This window comes from Protomyctophum parallelum, assembly GCF_964188405.1.
Source record: "Protomyctophum parallelum genome assembly, chromosome: 2".
In the NCBI taxonomy this organism is placed as follows: domain Eukaryota; kingdom Metazoa; phylum Chordata; class Actinopteri; order Myctophiformes; family Myctophidae; genus Protomyctophum; species Protomyctophum parallelum.
In genome coordinates, this window is record NC_139699.1 from 54,134,593 (window position 1) to 54,151,582 (window position 16,990).

The 16,990-nt window shown below is 42.4% G+C and overlaps 1 protein-coding gene across 1 annotated transcript in view; it reads right to left on the reverse strand.

Annotated features, from left to right (window-relative positions):
* Positions 1–3,585: 3,585 nt before the first annotated feature.
* gnb5b (guanine nucleotide binding protein (G protein), beta 5b) overlaps positions 3,586–16,990 on the reverse strand; it is a gene marked incomplete at its 3' end in the record, with an annotated part of 18,160 nt that continues 4,755 nt past the window's right edge. The window contains exons 5-11 of the mRNA XM_083759360.1: positions 14,190–14,322; positions 10,989–11,132; positions 9,175–9,266; positions 7,725–7,773; positions 5,764–5,860; positions 4,063–4,229; positions 3,586–3,597 (exon numbers count right to left, since the gene is read on the reverse strand). Of these exons, the coding sequence (XP_083615486.1) occupies positions 3,586–3,597; positions 4,063–4,229; positions 5,764–5,860; positions 7,725–7,773; positions 9,175–9,266; positions 10,989–11,132; positions 14,190–14,322 (694 nt within the window). The remainder of the gene's footprint in view (positions 3,598–4,062; positions 4,230–5,763; positions 5,861–7,724; positions 7,774–9,174; positions 9,267–10,988; positions 11,133–14,189; positions 14,323–16,990) is intronic.

The window sequence follows — 16,990 nt, forward strand, 5'->3', positions numbered from 1 at the left end:
GTACAGTACTGCATACAGTCCAGATATGATGATGATGTCACACGCATACCCTCTATAGTTTAAATGCAATGTAATCTGAGTCCATTAAGTAGATTTGAATGTTCGATATTCCATGTTTATAATGTTGATTGGAAATGGGGGGAAACAGTCAGACTGTGTACCAAGCTAACAAAAGCTCACAACAAATTAACATGTATTTTTTGTTTAATATTCAGAAAGACTTAAGTGTAAGTAACAATGAATGGATGGGGGCAGGGAGTATCAATTGCACAATGAAACTTACAGTAACATCTAAAAGCTGGTCACAGCTGCAAAGCATTAATTTATTGAATATTTATGAACAGATTCATAAACAGTATAATCGATGCCCTAGGCCCTAGGGGCTTGTTTCCATTGTGGTCCTGGGCATAAGGTCCAGAACGGAAGAGGACATATCAGGTGGAGGTGAACGTCATTTTATTTATAGCCATAAAATTATCATTACTGTATCTGTTGTCAAATGCTCTTCATAATGAGGTCTAGGACTTTTTATTTTTCCTTTTACTAATTGCACGTCAGGGGCATAAAACAGCAGGTGCTCAAGGCAGCCCCCATCCTCCCCCAGCCCCTCCTCCCCTGCATTTTCCCGAATCTCATGGCAGATGATGTCACATTTTAGGTCCAGATTTCTATGAAAGAACAGAGTGACATAGAGCAAGTGATATGGGGAAGCGAGAGCGGCAGAAAAGAGACAGTAATTCCATGACACAGAGCGCGGAAACATCGACGTAGCACTGACGCTTCACACTTTTGTGGGTTTCCCCGTAGGCCTAGATGACTGATCTGATGACTCTCATGGCGATGGGGCTCTCTCGCCAAGTCAAGACCGAAACTAGATACATTGCGGATCCTAATGCAGAAAGCCTTTCGCTTTCTAGGAAAGTTAGCACACTGAATTAGAAGCCATTGTTCTTAGTTTGACTCTTGCTTCTGAGATGACCAAGGCAGGTTTCTGAACCTCTGAGACAGAGTTAGTATAGACACAAATGCTAGTGACAACCAATTATATGAGCATACAGTAGGTTCAAGTGGGTTCAAGAGTTATTTTGACTGTAAAGTCCAGATTTAAATTTGGACAAGGTAATCTCCCACACTCCTTCCCAAGAACCTAAACAAGGTTGTTATTAAGTGGTAAAAATGTCATCAGATATATTAGCATTTTGGTGACAGGCCTAACATTCCCCCCTTCCTGCACACACAGGAATTCAATGACCTTTCATATAGGATACACACGCAAGCACGCACACACGCACATGCACACACACACACACACACACACACACACACACACACACACACACACACACACACACAGCGTGCTACATCCATGGTGATACTGATGTGGATGCAGAACGCTGATCTTTGACCATTGTCTAAAAAAAGACAGCGAAAACACTATTCCGGTAAAACAATATTGGCCACATAAACACAATGTCCCTGGTTCGATATACCCGGAAATGACATTTCGTGCTGGAGACAGGGTTTCATGATCAGTGTCACCTGTCAGAAAATGTCAGATGAGTTGCTGGAGAGAGACCTTTATGGGAACATCAGAGAGAGACAATTTAAACTGCACACGGTAGGCTACATGTTCTTCATTATGCATTTCTTTATTGGTTGTGATGTGTTTGTTTGTATTACTGTAATGCAGAACAGCAAACTTTGAGATTATTATATAATTGGATGCATATCTGTGTGTGGACTCAGTAGTCAGAGGACTCGTGCATGTTCCTTTTTATAGATTTCATAGTGTCCTGATGTCTGTTTGGGGGAGTTGAAAAGTCGATATAAAATACAATCAAGAAAAAGACATCTGTGTGATGCGTGGACATTCTATTGAACCTGTGGCAGTTACAAGGATCATGTTCCAGTACAGAACAAAGAACAAAATGGAAAAACAAACGCATTACTTCAAATGTTATAGTTTTTAATTGTATTGTCCTCTTAGTGTCACCTTGGTGTGTGCAGTTAAGGAAATAATCAGAAAATATAAAAACCTATAGTTTCTGTACATAGAAATTCTGTTTTGTGCGTTTCATGGACAATCAGAAGAACAGAACAGTATATCAGTACATGGATGTGTCGAGAATACTGTAGTTTTGCAGCACTGGTTCTCAAAGTGTGGTCTGGGGATCCCCATGGGTCCTTGAAGGGGCTCTAGGCGGTCCCCAGGAAAATGCGGAACAGTTTAAACAAGTATGCCTTATTATATTTTGTATTCATTATTTTGCCTACTGTATATTAAAATAGCCTATCTACAAACTCACAACTTTTAATCTTGTATTACTGCTATTTTCGGTAGAATGTTGATACGAAATTTGGTAGAGATGCTCTGATAATCAGCCGCCGATCTTCGATATTCTTCGATGTTCACTCCGATCGGTGATCAGCAATTTACCCCATCTGTGATCGGCAATTTACCTTATCTGGAGAAACCGATCTTTTACACCATTTAAGTGGTATAAAGGATGACAGATATATTAGCATTTTTATGACAGGCCTAAACATTCTTCCCTTCCATCCCCACACACAGGAACAGTATAGACGTGGGTTTTTGACATATACTGTATTAATTTAGGAAATATTCAAATTTGACTCTTACGCACAAGATCGGTTCAGGTATCGGACCCGATCATCAGAAAAACAATCGGGATCGGTCCCAAAAAACCTGATCGGAGCATCCAATTTGGGGGTCCTTGACAGGAAAATATTTGAGAACCTAAACCGTTCTACAGTATGAACAAAATGTGCTTTGTTAAAACTGGCTTGTGTTTTTTTTTATATAGCAGTCTTTAGAGGAACAGGGTATTGGCAGTGAAATAATGTACATTATGTACAAGACAATAAGTACTTGTCTGCAGTTACACTACATTCCAGGGCAGTATAAACTAGACATGCTGCTGGAGGGCTATACTGTCATACAAACAGATCATCATCATCAAATAATGCCAGTGGTTGGAGAACATCTACGAACATTTACTTATACTTTCACTCCACTGCATTTCAAAGACAAACATTGTATTCCTGACTCATGGGACCCAATATGAGACCCAAACAAAAAATACACTATGATTTATTTGTTTTTGTTCTACATTGGGTTCTACATTTCAATAACCGCATTGATATTACAAAGAAACTTCACTTTGTACTTTTTTTTCTTTTTTACTCAAGAACTGCTCTTGAGTACTTTGTCCACCACTGAATACTGCTAATAATAGAATAACACAATGTCAGTTGTTGAGCTGACAATAACAAACATTAGGAATACAAACTCAATGAACGAGCATTCATGTTCATTACGTATAGCTTCCAACGTGCCAAAGTGTCAAACCTACACTGTAAGGATATATACTGATACATGGTCTGAGGTGAGCTACAGTAACCGTGTGCATATTGTGTACAGTATATGTGAGTTCATCATGACGACTAAAGGGATGGCAACAAAACACACATTCTTACAGCAGTGTTCACTTCAGGGTCAGGACTCAGAACCCCTCTTCTTTATAGCCCTATTCCAGACTGTGGATCTCAGTGGCACCGACAGCTTCAGGCCCAGATCTATAGAACACGAGAGAACAGGACATATTATAGGTGCATTCTTGCTGCCATATAGTTTGATTCATAACTGGGCAACACATTCCCATTTCAGTGGTCCAGTTCATTCTGCTGCATTTTATAAATGTAACCACTGAGCGCTGCATGACGTTAAATTGTTCATTCTGCCGAATATGGGATATTCCGAATTTCAAATTAGACCTAGTTGTCTGCCGATTACAGGATATCCCATATTTGATCGTATTTTCAGTAGCACCGAAGAGCCTATACTTTAGGACGGTACCCGCCCCCCCCGAACCTCAAATGACGTCACATTGTAGGCTCTACAGCGCCGAACCGACTTTTATTCAGCTCTAAAATAGGAGTATGAATCGGCCCCTAAATCTCTCTTTTGGGTCTCCACACCTGAAAAGTTTGGGAACCACTGCTCTAGGACATGAAACACACAACAAGCCACCATATACTCACTCTCAGAGTGTTGTCCCAGGAGGCCGAACAGAACGCAGTGCCATCTGGTGACACTTTGAGGGAACTGATGCGGTTCTCATGCCCAAAGAGGATGGAGACGCGGGTTCCCTTCAGCACGTCCCAGGCGTTCACAGTGTAGTCGTTGTAGCCGGCAAACAGCAGGCGTCCTGGTGGTGGGGAGGACATGTGATTATTTCAATAATCCATCCATACACGTCTTGAATCGAGAAAACCTGGTTGATCTTCTCATTAATACAGTGGTTTTCGATCCGCCCTTTTCATATCATGGCCCATTCTTTATTCGGCATTTGAGCCACGGCACGAATCACAATTTGATGACATTTCTCAGACTTAAAATATGTTTTTGTCGTTGGATACGATTTTGTCCACAATTCCATGCTGTATTGATGACGTTGCTACCATAGGAGAGATAACAGGCAGACGTCGATCAAAAATATCAATTATTCTAGATTCTTAATGGTGTACACATTGTTTACACACTTGTAAATTAATTAATGCAGATGTTTAACAATAATTGAACTCTTGAGAGAGAGCGTATTTTACGCTCTCTCAAGAGCTCTCTGAAGAGTTAAAGATCTATAGGTGCATATGTCCCACATATTATCCCACTACCAGAATCAGAGAGGCAACGTCGCTGTGTGTGCGTCAGCTCATCACAGGCCGACCATCTCTCCACCATGCCTCCAAATTTGCTCAAGGACTCAATGTCTTCACATATTGTATGGTTAATATAAAACGCATTTCAGGCACATTTCAGCCACATCTTTTGCCCCACTAGGCCCACTCTACACAACGTTAGCAAACAGCGACATGACACACCTATGACACACCCATGGTAACATCACTCTACGGGCCACAGGTTTCTGCGTTACACCTGTAACGCCAGGTCGAGCTTCTAGTTATTATAAATCAGTGGTTCTGAAACTCTTCCATGTCAATTACCCTATAGAGAGATGACTTCCGCACACCCGCTAGGTAATTTGGAGCAGGTGCGATGATGACGAGGCATACAATGTAGAAGAAAGGAGGGACACCCGCATACCGCCACTTGCTAGGTTCAGAGCATTTATTGTAATGTAAAGAAGCAACGTTTCGGTCTTGCGACCTTCCTCAGGCATGTCATTGACACCCAAATTGACACTCATTAGCCTGCGGACCCCTATTAGAAAATACTGGCCAAGAACCAACATAAGAGAAGATTTTTACGGCTTTAGCAGTGATTCTCAACCATTTTCATTTCAAGGACCCCCAGGATTGACCTGAATTAGGCTACGGTCTCGCATTTAATGGCATTTCTATCTTTGGGACCCCAATGTATATTGTACAATCAAAGTCAATTTAACCCCGAGAGAGTACAAATGGAACCAAATGGACCTGTCATCTGAGTTACAGACCCATAAGGGTCCATTTGGTTCCTAATTATCATTTAGCTGGGGACCCCCTGGAACTGTCATAAGGACCCCACTGAACCTGCAATATTCCCACACAGCAGCAAAGAGCAAACTAGTGCCCATAAGCACCTGCCTGTATTCTTTCATAGGAGAAAGTGCACTTTTCTTTTAAGCCTACATATTTTATTCTCCAGCCCTGCACTGAACCAATGTGTCCCCTTAACGCTCTGAACCAATGAGAGCCTTGTTCCCTTACCGCTCTGAACCAATGAGAACAGTGTCCCCTTACCACTCTGAGAGAAGTCCACACTTGTAGCACCGAAAATGATGCTGTCCTTCTGGTAGATGGCGACCTCGCGGTCAGCACGCAGGTCATAGAGACGACACTGAAACATGCACACGAGCACACACACACACACACACACACACACACACACACACACACACACGCACACACACACACACACAGTTGTCATTACATGCATGTCCCATTGACTACGCAAGTCAGAGCTCACCGTATCATCAAGGACAGTACATATACGTCACCACCCCAACCACAACCACATTTCTTTCACAACAACAGCTTCCACCCGGCTGGCATCAGACTGCTGTTCTGCTGAACGAGGCCTGAACACACTTGGAACACTTTCCTTTGACAGACCTTTTCAATAGTTGGGATTATACCTTCTTCATGTGGATTGATGGCTCCCCTGTGAGAAATACCCTCCCTTTGTGGATCTACCATGAGGATCGTTACCTGTGAACATTTTGGCCTGAGGCTACCTTCTTACGTGGACCTGCTGTTGTGCTGCTATACCTTTTGTACCTCATGTACATACAGTACGTTACCTGCTGCTACTTATGTGAACCTACCGGTGCGTTGCCACTCTTTTGTACCTGCTGCTTATTATACTGTATCATCTTTGCGGTACAGCATAATAACAAAATTACAATCATTATAATCTAATGTTCTGGTGATATAGGACAGGCAAACTGGACGTTGAGTCATACTAAAACTTATCTAGTACAAATCTTTGTGACAGTGTTTTTTGTTTTCTTTATTGCCAAAGGTTGCCAAAAGGTTTTTCCTCATTGACTCTCTGTTGGCACGGTTACCTGCTTTACTGCAGTGCGTAGACAGCTGAATTAACACTTAAGCCAGCCAGATGCAGTTAAATGATAGAGATTCATCATGGAGCCGACTGACACACTAATAAAACAAAATCGGACCAGTTGAATGCATTTCAGATGCACGTCTGAAAAGTTTATTTTGTGTGCTTTAAAGCTCGGCATCTTTCTTTCAAGTTACCTGATGGGCCGTTTGATTTGACTTGAACTTGCCCTGTAAAATATGAAGTGCCTGTGTACGTTGTACAGTGCACCGTCCGTTTCCCACAAGGTCTTGTAAAAACAACACTGAAAACTCTAAAAAAAAAAGTATATTGCAAAGTGTCCCTTTAAAGCAGTGGTGCAAAACCTGTGGGCCGTGAAAGAAAAGCATATTTCTCCGTACAATCAGGTATACATGAACGATCTGACAAGAACCAGAACGAAATAGGCAAAGGGAAACACTAACCGCACGCACGCACGCACGCACGCACGCACGCACGCACGCACGCACGCACGCACGCACGCACGCACGCACGCACGCACGCACGCACGCACGCACGCACGCACGCACGCACGCACGCACGCACGCACGCACGCACGCACGCACGCACGCACGCACGCACGCACGCACGCACGCACGCACGCACGCACGCACGCACACACACACACACACACACACACACACACACACACACACACACACACACACACACACACACACACACACACTCACAACAACTAACTAACTTCATGCCCTCTTTCACTGCATCTATGAATCTTCTCCGTGTTATGTGGTCAGATGGGTGGACCGTGGGCACTTTTTTTCAAGTGGGCACCTCTGATCGAGAACAGGTTGAGAACCGCTGCTTTAAAGGAAGACTCTGACCTTTGACCTGTGCCATCAAAGTCAGTGGAAACGACGCGGCTCTGTGGCCATGCGATTAAAACATTATCGCAGTGAAGAGAGTGAAAACATGTTGACATGACAAAGCAGGGACATCAGCAGGAAGACATAATGCAGCAGGTCTTATCTCTAACCCAGTCCTTTATGGCCTTCTTCAGTCTACTGTTATGAATAAAGTAAACAATAAACATATAGCTTAAAGAAATAAAGTATAGATAAATACTGGCAGAACTCACGGTTGCATCGTCAGAGGCAGAGGCAAAAGCATCTCCGCTGGGGTAGTACCTGAGCACAAACAAATATAAGAAATGTTAAACTTTATTTATATACACAGCTGGGAGTTGACAAGCCGTGGCAGAAGGAATGGTTTATCACATGAACCAAAATGAAAAGATATTTCCTTTTGGTGTCGCCGCTTCAGTATGGCAACAAGACCAGCCCTGAATCGCTAGCCACGCCCATTAAAGAATCACACCCGTGTGAACTGAGCGGTGCAGGCTGTGTGTGTGTGTGTGTGTGTGTGTGTGTGTGTGTGTGTGTGTGTGTGTGTGTGTGTGTGTGTGTGTGTGTGTGTGTGTGTGTGTGTGCGTGCGTGCGTGTGTGTGTGTGTGTGTGTACTGTACTCTGTACTGTACTATTGTTATAGTGGTCAATGTGAAGCTCAACAGCTATATACAATATACGGAATACCCTGCCCCCTTCCCTTAAAACAAGAACATCACTGGCCTCCTTTAAAACAGGCCTAAAATTTCACCTGTCAGCAAGTCAGAGGGAGAGGAGGTGATATTTGGTATTTGCTCATAGTCATAGAACAAAACATTCTGTGTGTCTTGAAAGATTAGTAAGAATGCTCAAACTCGTCAGTAAACTTGGTTGAATGCTTGATTCTGATTGGTCAATCACAGAATTCAGCGGTGTGTTATTTCTTGGGTCAATTTATTAATTTATGTATTAAAGGGACACTTCACCCTTTTTGCAAAAAAATATATGTTAATGACGTTTAGAAGCTTTAGATCACTTTCCTGGGGGTATTTATGTGTGTAATATGTGGTTTTAGTTATTTAAGATTGTAGCAGTGAGCCTGTTGTCTCTGATGTCATGGACACTGGTCTCACTACCTTCCTGGACTACAATTCCCATAATTATTTGGTGCACTGCTCCTCCTTGTGGATAGGGGGAGAGCTGTCTTACTGAGACAACATGTAGTCCAGGAAGGAAGTGAGCCCAGTGTTTTTTTTTGATTGATTGAAAATTGAAATATTTATTAACAGTTTGTAGAATTTACAGTACATTTTAAGCACAAACTGTCCATGTCCATGTGTCCATGACATCAGAGACAACAGGCTCACTGCTACAATCTAAAATCACATATTACACACATAAAGATCTCCAGGATCTAAAGCTTCTAAAGCTTCTAAACGTCATTAACATATATTTTTTTGCAAAAAGGGTGAAGTGTCCCTTTAAGTAGCCATGTAATAAACGGGATAATATTCACCTTCAGGGTGATTAACCAGGGTGACGCGAAAACTAAAAAAACCCTGTTGGTGAATTATCTCCCGACAATGACCACCTAGGCAGATATTATCCCTTACCTATCATTCTGATTAGTCAGAATAACATTTTACTCATTGAAAAAAGTCCCGGAATTGTAGCTGTAACTCACTAATTGGGACCTGAACTCACCTGACACAGTTGACGTCAGAGTCGTGGGTCTCGAAGGACTGGACGTTCTGGCCAGAGCGCATGTCCCACACGTTACATTTCTTATCACAGCCCTGATAAACACACGCATGCACACGCACACGCACACGCACACACACACACACACACACACACACACACACACACACACACACACACACACACACACACACACACACACACACACACACACACACACACACACACACACACATTCACAAGAGCTTAATAACAATTACACTGGATCCAATTTTACCATTCCCTGAAAAGTAACGGTTTTGGACATACCAATAGCGACAATATCATTATGATGACATTTCTCTTAGAGAGAGCTTTGCTTATCAGTATCCACTAGGGCATTTAATTCTCAACAATGGGAATGAATTAAGTGTAAGTAAAACAAACTACAATGAAACTTTGAAAATGAGACATCCTCTATTTTGGGAGTGGTGGCCTGGTGCAACTAACCAGCATTCCATGTAGGCCCGTGGTAGCTACCAGCTCAGAAAATAATTGGCTCTCCGGGTGCTACCATTAAGTTAAAATAATACACACATACACACTTATTGCTAATGAGAAGTAGAAAAATGTGCGAGGGAGCTACGAGAAATTTTAACCTTTACCGCCGGCTTTGCGATGTGCACGTAGCTGGCTTTAATTGGTTACAGCTGTTTTGAATCAACACTCTTCAGTAGGCTCAGAGCCATAGTGGCTCTGAGTAGGCTATACGCTACGTGTTTGGCTTTGGCTGTAAGATGCGCTGTTTGAAATGGGTTTCATTCCTTACATTACCACTGTCTGTAGGCTACTCCTGTAACCTCGGAGACGTCCGCAGGCGTTTCGTTTTCACTTCTCTGTCCCCCCCCCCCCCCCCCTACTCCAGTTATGTTGAACCCTAGTTTCTGCGTCATATTAAATGGTGTGTTTTTTTTCCATTTCAGCGGCGACCACAACACCAGCCTGTGTGTCATTTCACTGGCGCTCCTGAATGCAGCAATAGTGTTGTAGTAGGTCCGTCCGAGACATCCACCATGACTGCTCACTGCACCGTGTTTTGTCGGCACCAACTCACAGCTTATTCCACCCCCATCTTTTTCATTTTCGGGAACATTCTGCGTACCACCAGAGGGGTCGCTAAGTACCGGCAAAGGTACACGTACCATAGGTTGAGAATCACTGATGTAGGCAATTAACAGAATCTCCAGTAAATAAAAAACACTGCGTTCTTTTGGTGGGTTTTCCTCTTTAATTCAGCCCAACATTTAATCGATTAGCACCAGCTGTGCTGATTCTGCTACCACATACCATACCGTATATGAGCCCATAATTGCATTGCTGATTAATATTAATGTTACAGCTCTCTCTAACCAGAGGCCCTATGTGGTTTTGAATTCAGCTGAAGGCAGCATACTGTATGTACAGTATGTGTGGCCACTCAGGCATGCTTACACCATCGATAACCTAAACACTTTCACATGATCTTTACGTCACTGTTTACTGGTGGGTGCTGGAAATGGTCCTGTGTTTCTGTGTCTGAGCTTAAATAAAAAATACTGTATAGTGGTGCAACGGTTAACTGAACATATCAATTAAATCATAAAAATTTAAAAAATCAGACATTGATTTTGAAAAAGCAAACAAGAAAACACTAACAGTGACTGATATTCTGATGCTAATACTTTTGTATTTTTTACTGAAAATATGTTGTTTTTTTTAAAATACAGGGTGTTTTAATATAGTGGAATTGCTACTTTTACTTTCATCACAACACACACACACACACACACACAACTCACCCCAGACACGAAGGTGTTGCCGGTCTCTGAGGGGGCGAGGTGCAGGGACAGCACATCAGCTGTGTGACCATGGAAACTCTGCAGCAGCTGAGAGCTCTCCACATCCCACAAGGCACATGTGCCGTCACCACTGGAAGTCAAGATCTAGAATGTGCGCGCGCGCACACACACACACACACACACACACACACACACACACACACACACACACACACACACACACACACACACACACACACACACACACACACACACACACACACACACACACACACACACACACACACACACACACACACACTCTTAATGGACCGGACCATTGCTGCATGTCAATTCCCATTTCCTGTCAGACTACTAAATAAAACAAATAAAAATGACCTTACTATCTGTATCGATAAAGGCAGAAAAAGCCCTCCCCGAAAAAGATATAGCATACTTAATGCAAACAATAGCAATGTGTGGACTTGCATTAAAGGTAGTTTAAGTGAGATTTATTTTGGTAAAAACGTATTAAAAAGTTCAAACTCTGTATTCAGATCCTTATAGAGCAGGGCTTTTCAACTGATTGTGAACCACCTTCCTGACTGATCTGGGGACCACTGTGACTGTTGTGTTGGGAGGGGGGATATGGGATATGGACGTCGTCCCATAGTTGCCCTTATTCAGTTCTCTGAACCTTCCATTATTAATGTATGAGCAAGCAGACACGTGTGATTGATTATGTAGGCCCATTTCCTTATAATGGTGACTCAAACCAGTCAATGCGGTACACTTTCCCGTCAGATTCTAGCTACCTTCTCGGTGGACGTTCTTGACGTTCGACTTCCAAGTAAATGACAACTTTCACACGTCATCGTATCAAAGGACTGTTTCTGTTTCCTAAATGCATGGTCAATGACCCGTCTCTCTAGCTCTTTTACCCATTTAGGCCTGACGTCGAAAAGAATAAAAAGTCTTCTGAAAGAATATTATATTCAAAGATTTGTGCCGCCTTTTCACGATTTTTCAAAAATAGCAGACCTACAAGCTTGTAGCGCGCCACTCTGTGCCACGCTATGAGCTTGTAGATCTGCTATTTTTCAATAGCTAAAGTATAGCATAATGCTTAGTTAAAACACCAAACACCGTTCAGAATGGGTTAGTAAAAAGAAAATGTAATACCTGACAACAATTTCATTCCAATCAGGATATTTAATTTTATAGTGTTCCAATTCAATCGTCTTCTGCTCATGCCTATATTTATTTCATAATTTATTATCCTGTTTCTTTTCCTGTATCCTGTATGAACCATCTCACCTGATTGGATGAAATTGGTATACTGACCTGAAAATGTAATTTCTGTTTAAAAGAGCTGGAGAGATGGGGAGACCCCTGTTAACAATGATTACTAGCATATAAAATATATCTTATCTTAGCACACAATAAATAAATAAATAAAGACATAAAGAAAATCACTTACAATAGACCTAAAGACTACTAAGCCTTTCACTGATATCAAGTATACTAATGGAATATTGCAATGTGTCATGTAAAATATACATAAAAGGTGTACTACGGAAGAAATCAAACTAAATATTGTACTCTTTCTCAACCCCCGTAGTATGTAGATAGTATAGTATGTAGATAATGATAATATTGGCAGGTCTACATCGCTTTATTTCATTTCCCATTCCTACTGTGACACACTGCACAATACATGGACAGCCTAGGTATGATACTGCCCCTCAGTGGTGAACAGAGGGAAGTGCAGTAGGACATTGCAGACAATGAACATTATATCAACTGTAGCAGAAATGACATGTGTAGCATTAATAGTAACCATGAAGATCCTACAATACACTTCATTGTGGTTGGACGCATTGCTAGTTGCTACAGAGTGCTTGTTTTTGTTCTCCCAGTCTCTCCCACTCTTTAATACGGGTACTTAGGGGAAAACATTATATAATATTTTTAAATTGTCTACTGTTTATTTGTTTCCTCAATTCCAATTTCAATTGTTTATCCTGTATCCTGCATGGGTTCTCTCCGCCGATTGGATAAAACTGGTATCCCGACTGAAGAATAGTGTTTGTTAAAGAACAAACAAAATGGCATCACTCAGCCTACACTACCTTTGAGTTAAAGGGTGTTTTTGCAGTGTTCCTGTGTGGGTGCGTGTGCTGCATGCGTGACATACTGTACAATACGGGCATTTGTGTGTGCTCACATTGCCATGCAGTATGTGATTATGAGCGTGTGTGCACACACGATAACGTGTGTGTGTGTGTGTGTGTGTGTGAGTGTGTGTGTGTGTGGGTGTGTGTGTGTGTGTGTGTGTGTGTGTGTGTGTGTGTTAAATACTGTGTCCTTAGGTCACAGCAGGCTCCGCTCATTGCCAGATAAAGGCCACTCTGTGTCTATTAATACCCCCACAATGAGGGACCATCAGTCCGTCACGTTCGTCTCCCGTCCCCTGCTCCTCGTCACCCCCTGGGGGCCTGCTCCCTCTGTGGCCTGCTCCTCTGCCCTGCTGAAGACCTGACTGCACTGAATTATTCACACCACATACTGTACGAGGTGGGGCTTTGTGTGTGACTGCGAATTAAAGGCATCAACCTGTGTGTGTGTGTATGAATGAGTGAGGCATCAATTATATGAATCATTTTGATGGGGCATACTTAATTAATATTTTCGTATTGTTTCTCTGTCACGCCCTCGAAGTGTGAAGACCTTCAAGTGGTTAACTGCAATTCCAGATTTGTCCATAGAGCTTCTTATAAGAGCCAGACTGATTTATCGGTTTGGCCATTATTTAACTTTTTGGATTGGCAATTAGCCCTTCGCTAAAATCCCACCCCAAAAGCGATTGTCCAATGTCAATCCAAATAGTTATAGCAACCGTTGCTATGCAAGACAAGCTTTGTTTCGCCCTCATTTCCTCGTATTTCTAGTTTATTGAAATAACGTCATAATGTCACATTTTCCCAGTGCATAGCCTACTACAGGACTGGTTGACTCGATTTAGAATACTTTTTGAAGCTCTTGCTACTGAAATAATCGATTATTTAATTTCATTATATGGAGAAATCCAGTCATTTTACAAATAGAAACTTTAATCAAATCAACATTTTTCAAATGACAAAATCGGGATTGGCATCAGGCCTACATCTGGCATCGATCAGGCTCTGTTACTGATTGATCGAGAGATCCATGGCTTCTTACCTGCATGTCCGAGTTGGTGAAGCTGCAAGCCGATAGGTAGTTGGTGTGCATAGCGACATTTTTCTTCTTGGCCGCAAGGTTCTCGTTTTTGTCCAATGACAACGGAAACACACAGCACTTGTTATCCAATCCGCTGTCGGAGAGAAGAGAAAGGTCAAACGTCAAATGGAGTTCATTATAAAACAACAGTCAGTAACAGTCGGTGGATATTTAATGTCTCTTTGTTTTAAAGCTGCGATCAATACATTGTTTAGTGACCACAACATTGTTTTGACCAATATGAGTAGAGTAGGTCAATACACAATATAACACAACTGCTGTGGTTGTATTTGGTCTCCCTGCTCATCTATTGAGAAATGTAATTACTGTAGAAGTGGTCGGTTGGTATTGCATGAAGCTCAACATGCTATTTATCCTCGGTCGGTCTTCTGTATTAGCTCAGCAGCAGAGACTATCGGAGCTTGTGCGAGGGACCCAGGTTCAAATCCCTTATGCACTCCAAGTAAATTCGGGGAAAGTCTGGTTTATTATATACTAGAATTTCGCGGCCGCTTTGCGGCCGCTCATGCCAGAGTTACGTTGCCGCGCACTATGGGAAGAAGGAAATTGCGGGAGTTGACTCCACATGTAGTAACGGATGGGTTATTAGTTATTATTATGTGTCCTTATTAGTGTAGTGTAGTGTAGTCAACACGTTATGGCTCATACACACTGCCCGGTATTTGCTCTGATTATGCTGTCGGGGAGCATTTTTGGCGCTGGCCGACAAAACCCCTGATCTGACGTTAAGCGGTGCCCAAAAGTTATAGATCACAAAGGCTTTGCAGGTAGACCACATGACATGGCCCTAAAAATATATATAATTTTAATATAAAAAACTATTTTTGCATCTGCCGCTTGAGATGACCTGAGATTACTTGATTGATTGACATAAAAAGGGCCTGTCAGCTCAAACACACAATGCAATAGTTGTTGTTGCGTACAATCATCAGTAGCAAAGTCAAATACCAAAAATAAAAACCCTACCATTTCCATTTCCCCCCCTCTATTTCCCATTCCATGTGCGTTTGTCTTATAGTTGCTCTGGCCTCTGTACTACTGCCACCTACCGTCCATTCATTGTATTACACAGTGGGTGAAAAAACACACCCCTTAAGACTAAACCCGACCCATCAGAGGTGTGGCTTCCAGAGGTACCTTTGACATGACATTTTGTGTGTGTGTGTGTGTGTGTGTGTGTGTGTGTGTGTGTGTGTGTGTGTGTGTGTGTGTGTGTGTGTTTCGATGTGCAGGGCGTTGCTGAAAATGAGCACCTGTGCTCAGCTACTTCCCTGGGTAAATAAATTAAAAAAAAGAAAGAAAAAAGAAAGGTACCTTTCAAAACCTATAGACGTCAGCCTGGTACAGACGAAGGGGACACCACTGTATGTAGCCTCAATTACATTTTGTAATAGTTTTATTTGGTGGGTATATGAGCTGGTCGTTTTGAAAGTAGCTCTGAAGTAAAAAAAAAAGTGTGGACAGCCCTGGTATAGATGATTATATATATATTCATTCCGTCGGTAAATCCCTGTAGGCTACCCACATATTGGTAGCCTATATTAGCCCAATATTGGCGTTACGCATTTCACTTGAATAATGTTGTGTGCGCACGTGCACGTGCGGAGAAAGACAGAGTTATTTAATGAAACTGAAGATTATAACGTCCTGTATTGGTAGCCTATATTAGCCCAATATTGCCGTTACGCATTTCACTTGAATAATGTTGTGTGCGCGTGCGGAGAAAGACAGTTATTTAATGAAACTCAAGATTATAACGTCCTGTCTCGCTGGCGCCGTGTATAGCCTGCATGCATGGCTATTCCTGTGTGTGTGTGTGTGTGCAAGCCAGGCGTGCGTGTGCGTGTGTGTGTGTGTGTGCGCAATCAAAAGTACTCGGCAGTAAGGCTGGCAGGCGAAATAGCCCAATGCGATCTGTGTAATCGTAAATACTTAGCACAAACCAACTACTGACAAAGAACAATGTTGATGTAACTAAGAGATTCGCTGAGTGATTTATATTTTATATACAGAGATTTAGAAGGAATAAGCAAAATCGTGAGGCGACAATTCCTCTCCTTCTCTTCTCCTGCGGACAGGGAGACTCGGAGATCAGATGTTCAGAATCAGCACGGGGGAGTGGCTGAGAGCTAGTAGCCAATTAAAACACGGGTAGTAGTTGCCAGGTTCGCGAATTGTAAGCGAGTCGTAGTGTGTGTTGAATGGCATTTGAATGGCATTTGTGGGCTTGTGAATGAATTTTCTCACATGTAATTTGTGCTCACTTGCATATTTAGCGTGGTGAAAGGGCAACAGTGTTCCGGGGGTGTGGGTGCTTGGGGCGATAATGTTTGTAGTAAACAAATGCATTGCCGCCGTGAGTGTGGACGGGAGGCATCTTTGGTGGCAGTGCAATGAGCATTTTTTGGCGAGTGGTGTCGAGTGTTGGCGATGGGCGCGATAGGAGGAGATAGCGTTGCAACACTGCGAAGGGTAACTGTGTGACGTCACTGCCCGTGTGAGTGTGTGTGAGTGTAGTGTGTAAGATGGTGTTGTGGGTGTTGCAATAGCGACGTAGCTGTTGTGGCTTTGGTTTTCTTGCCATGTGTTGGGTACAACTTCTCACTTGTTAGAATAGATGACACCGGTTCTCAATGTCCGTTTCCTGTTTTAGTTGCTCCTTTTGTTTTGTTTTGTTGAAGCTTTCTTGTTGTATTTTGCTCTTTCTGTGAAGCACTTTGAACTACACTCGTTGTCTGAAA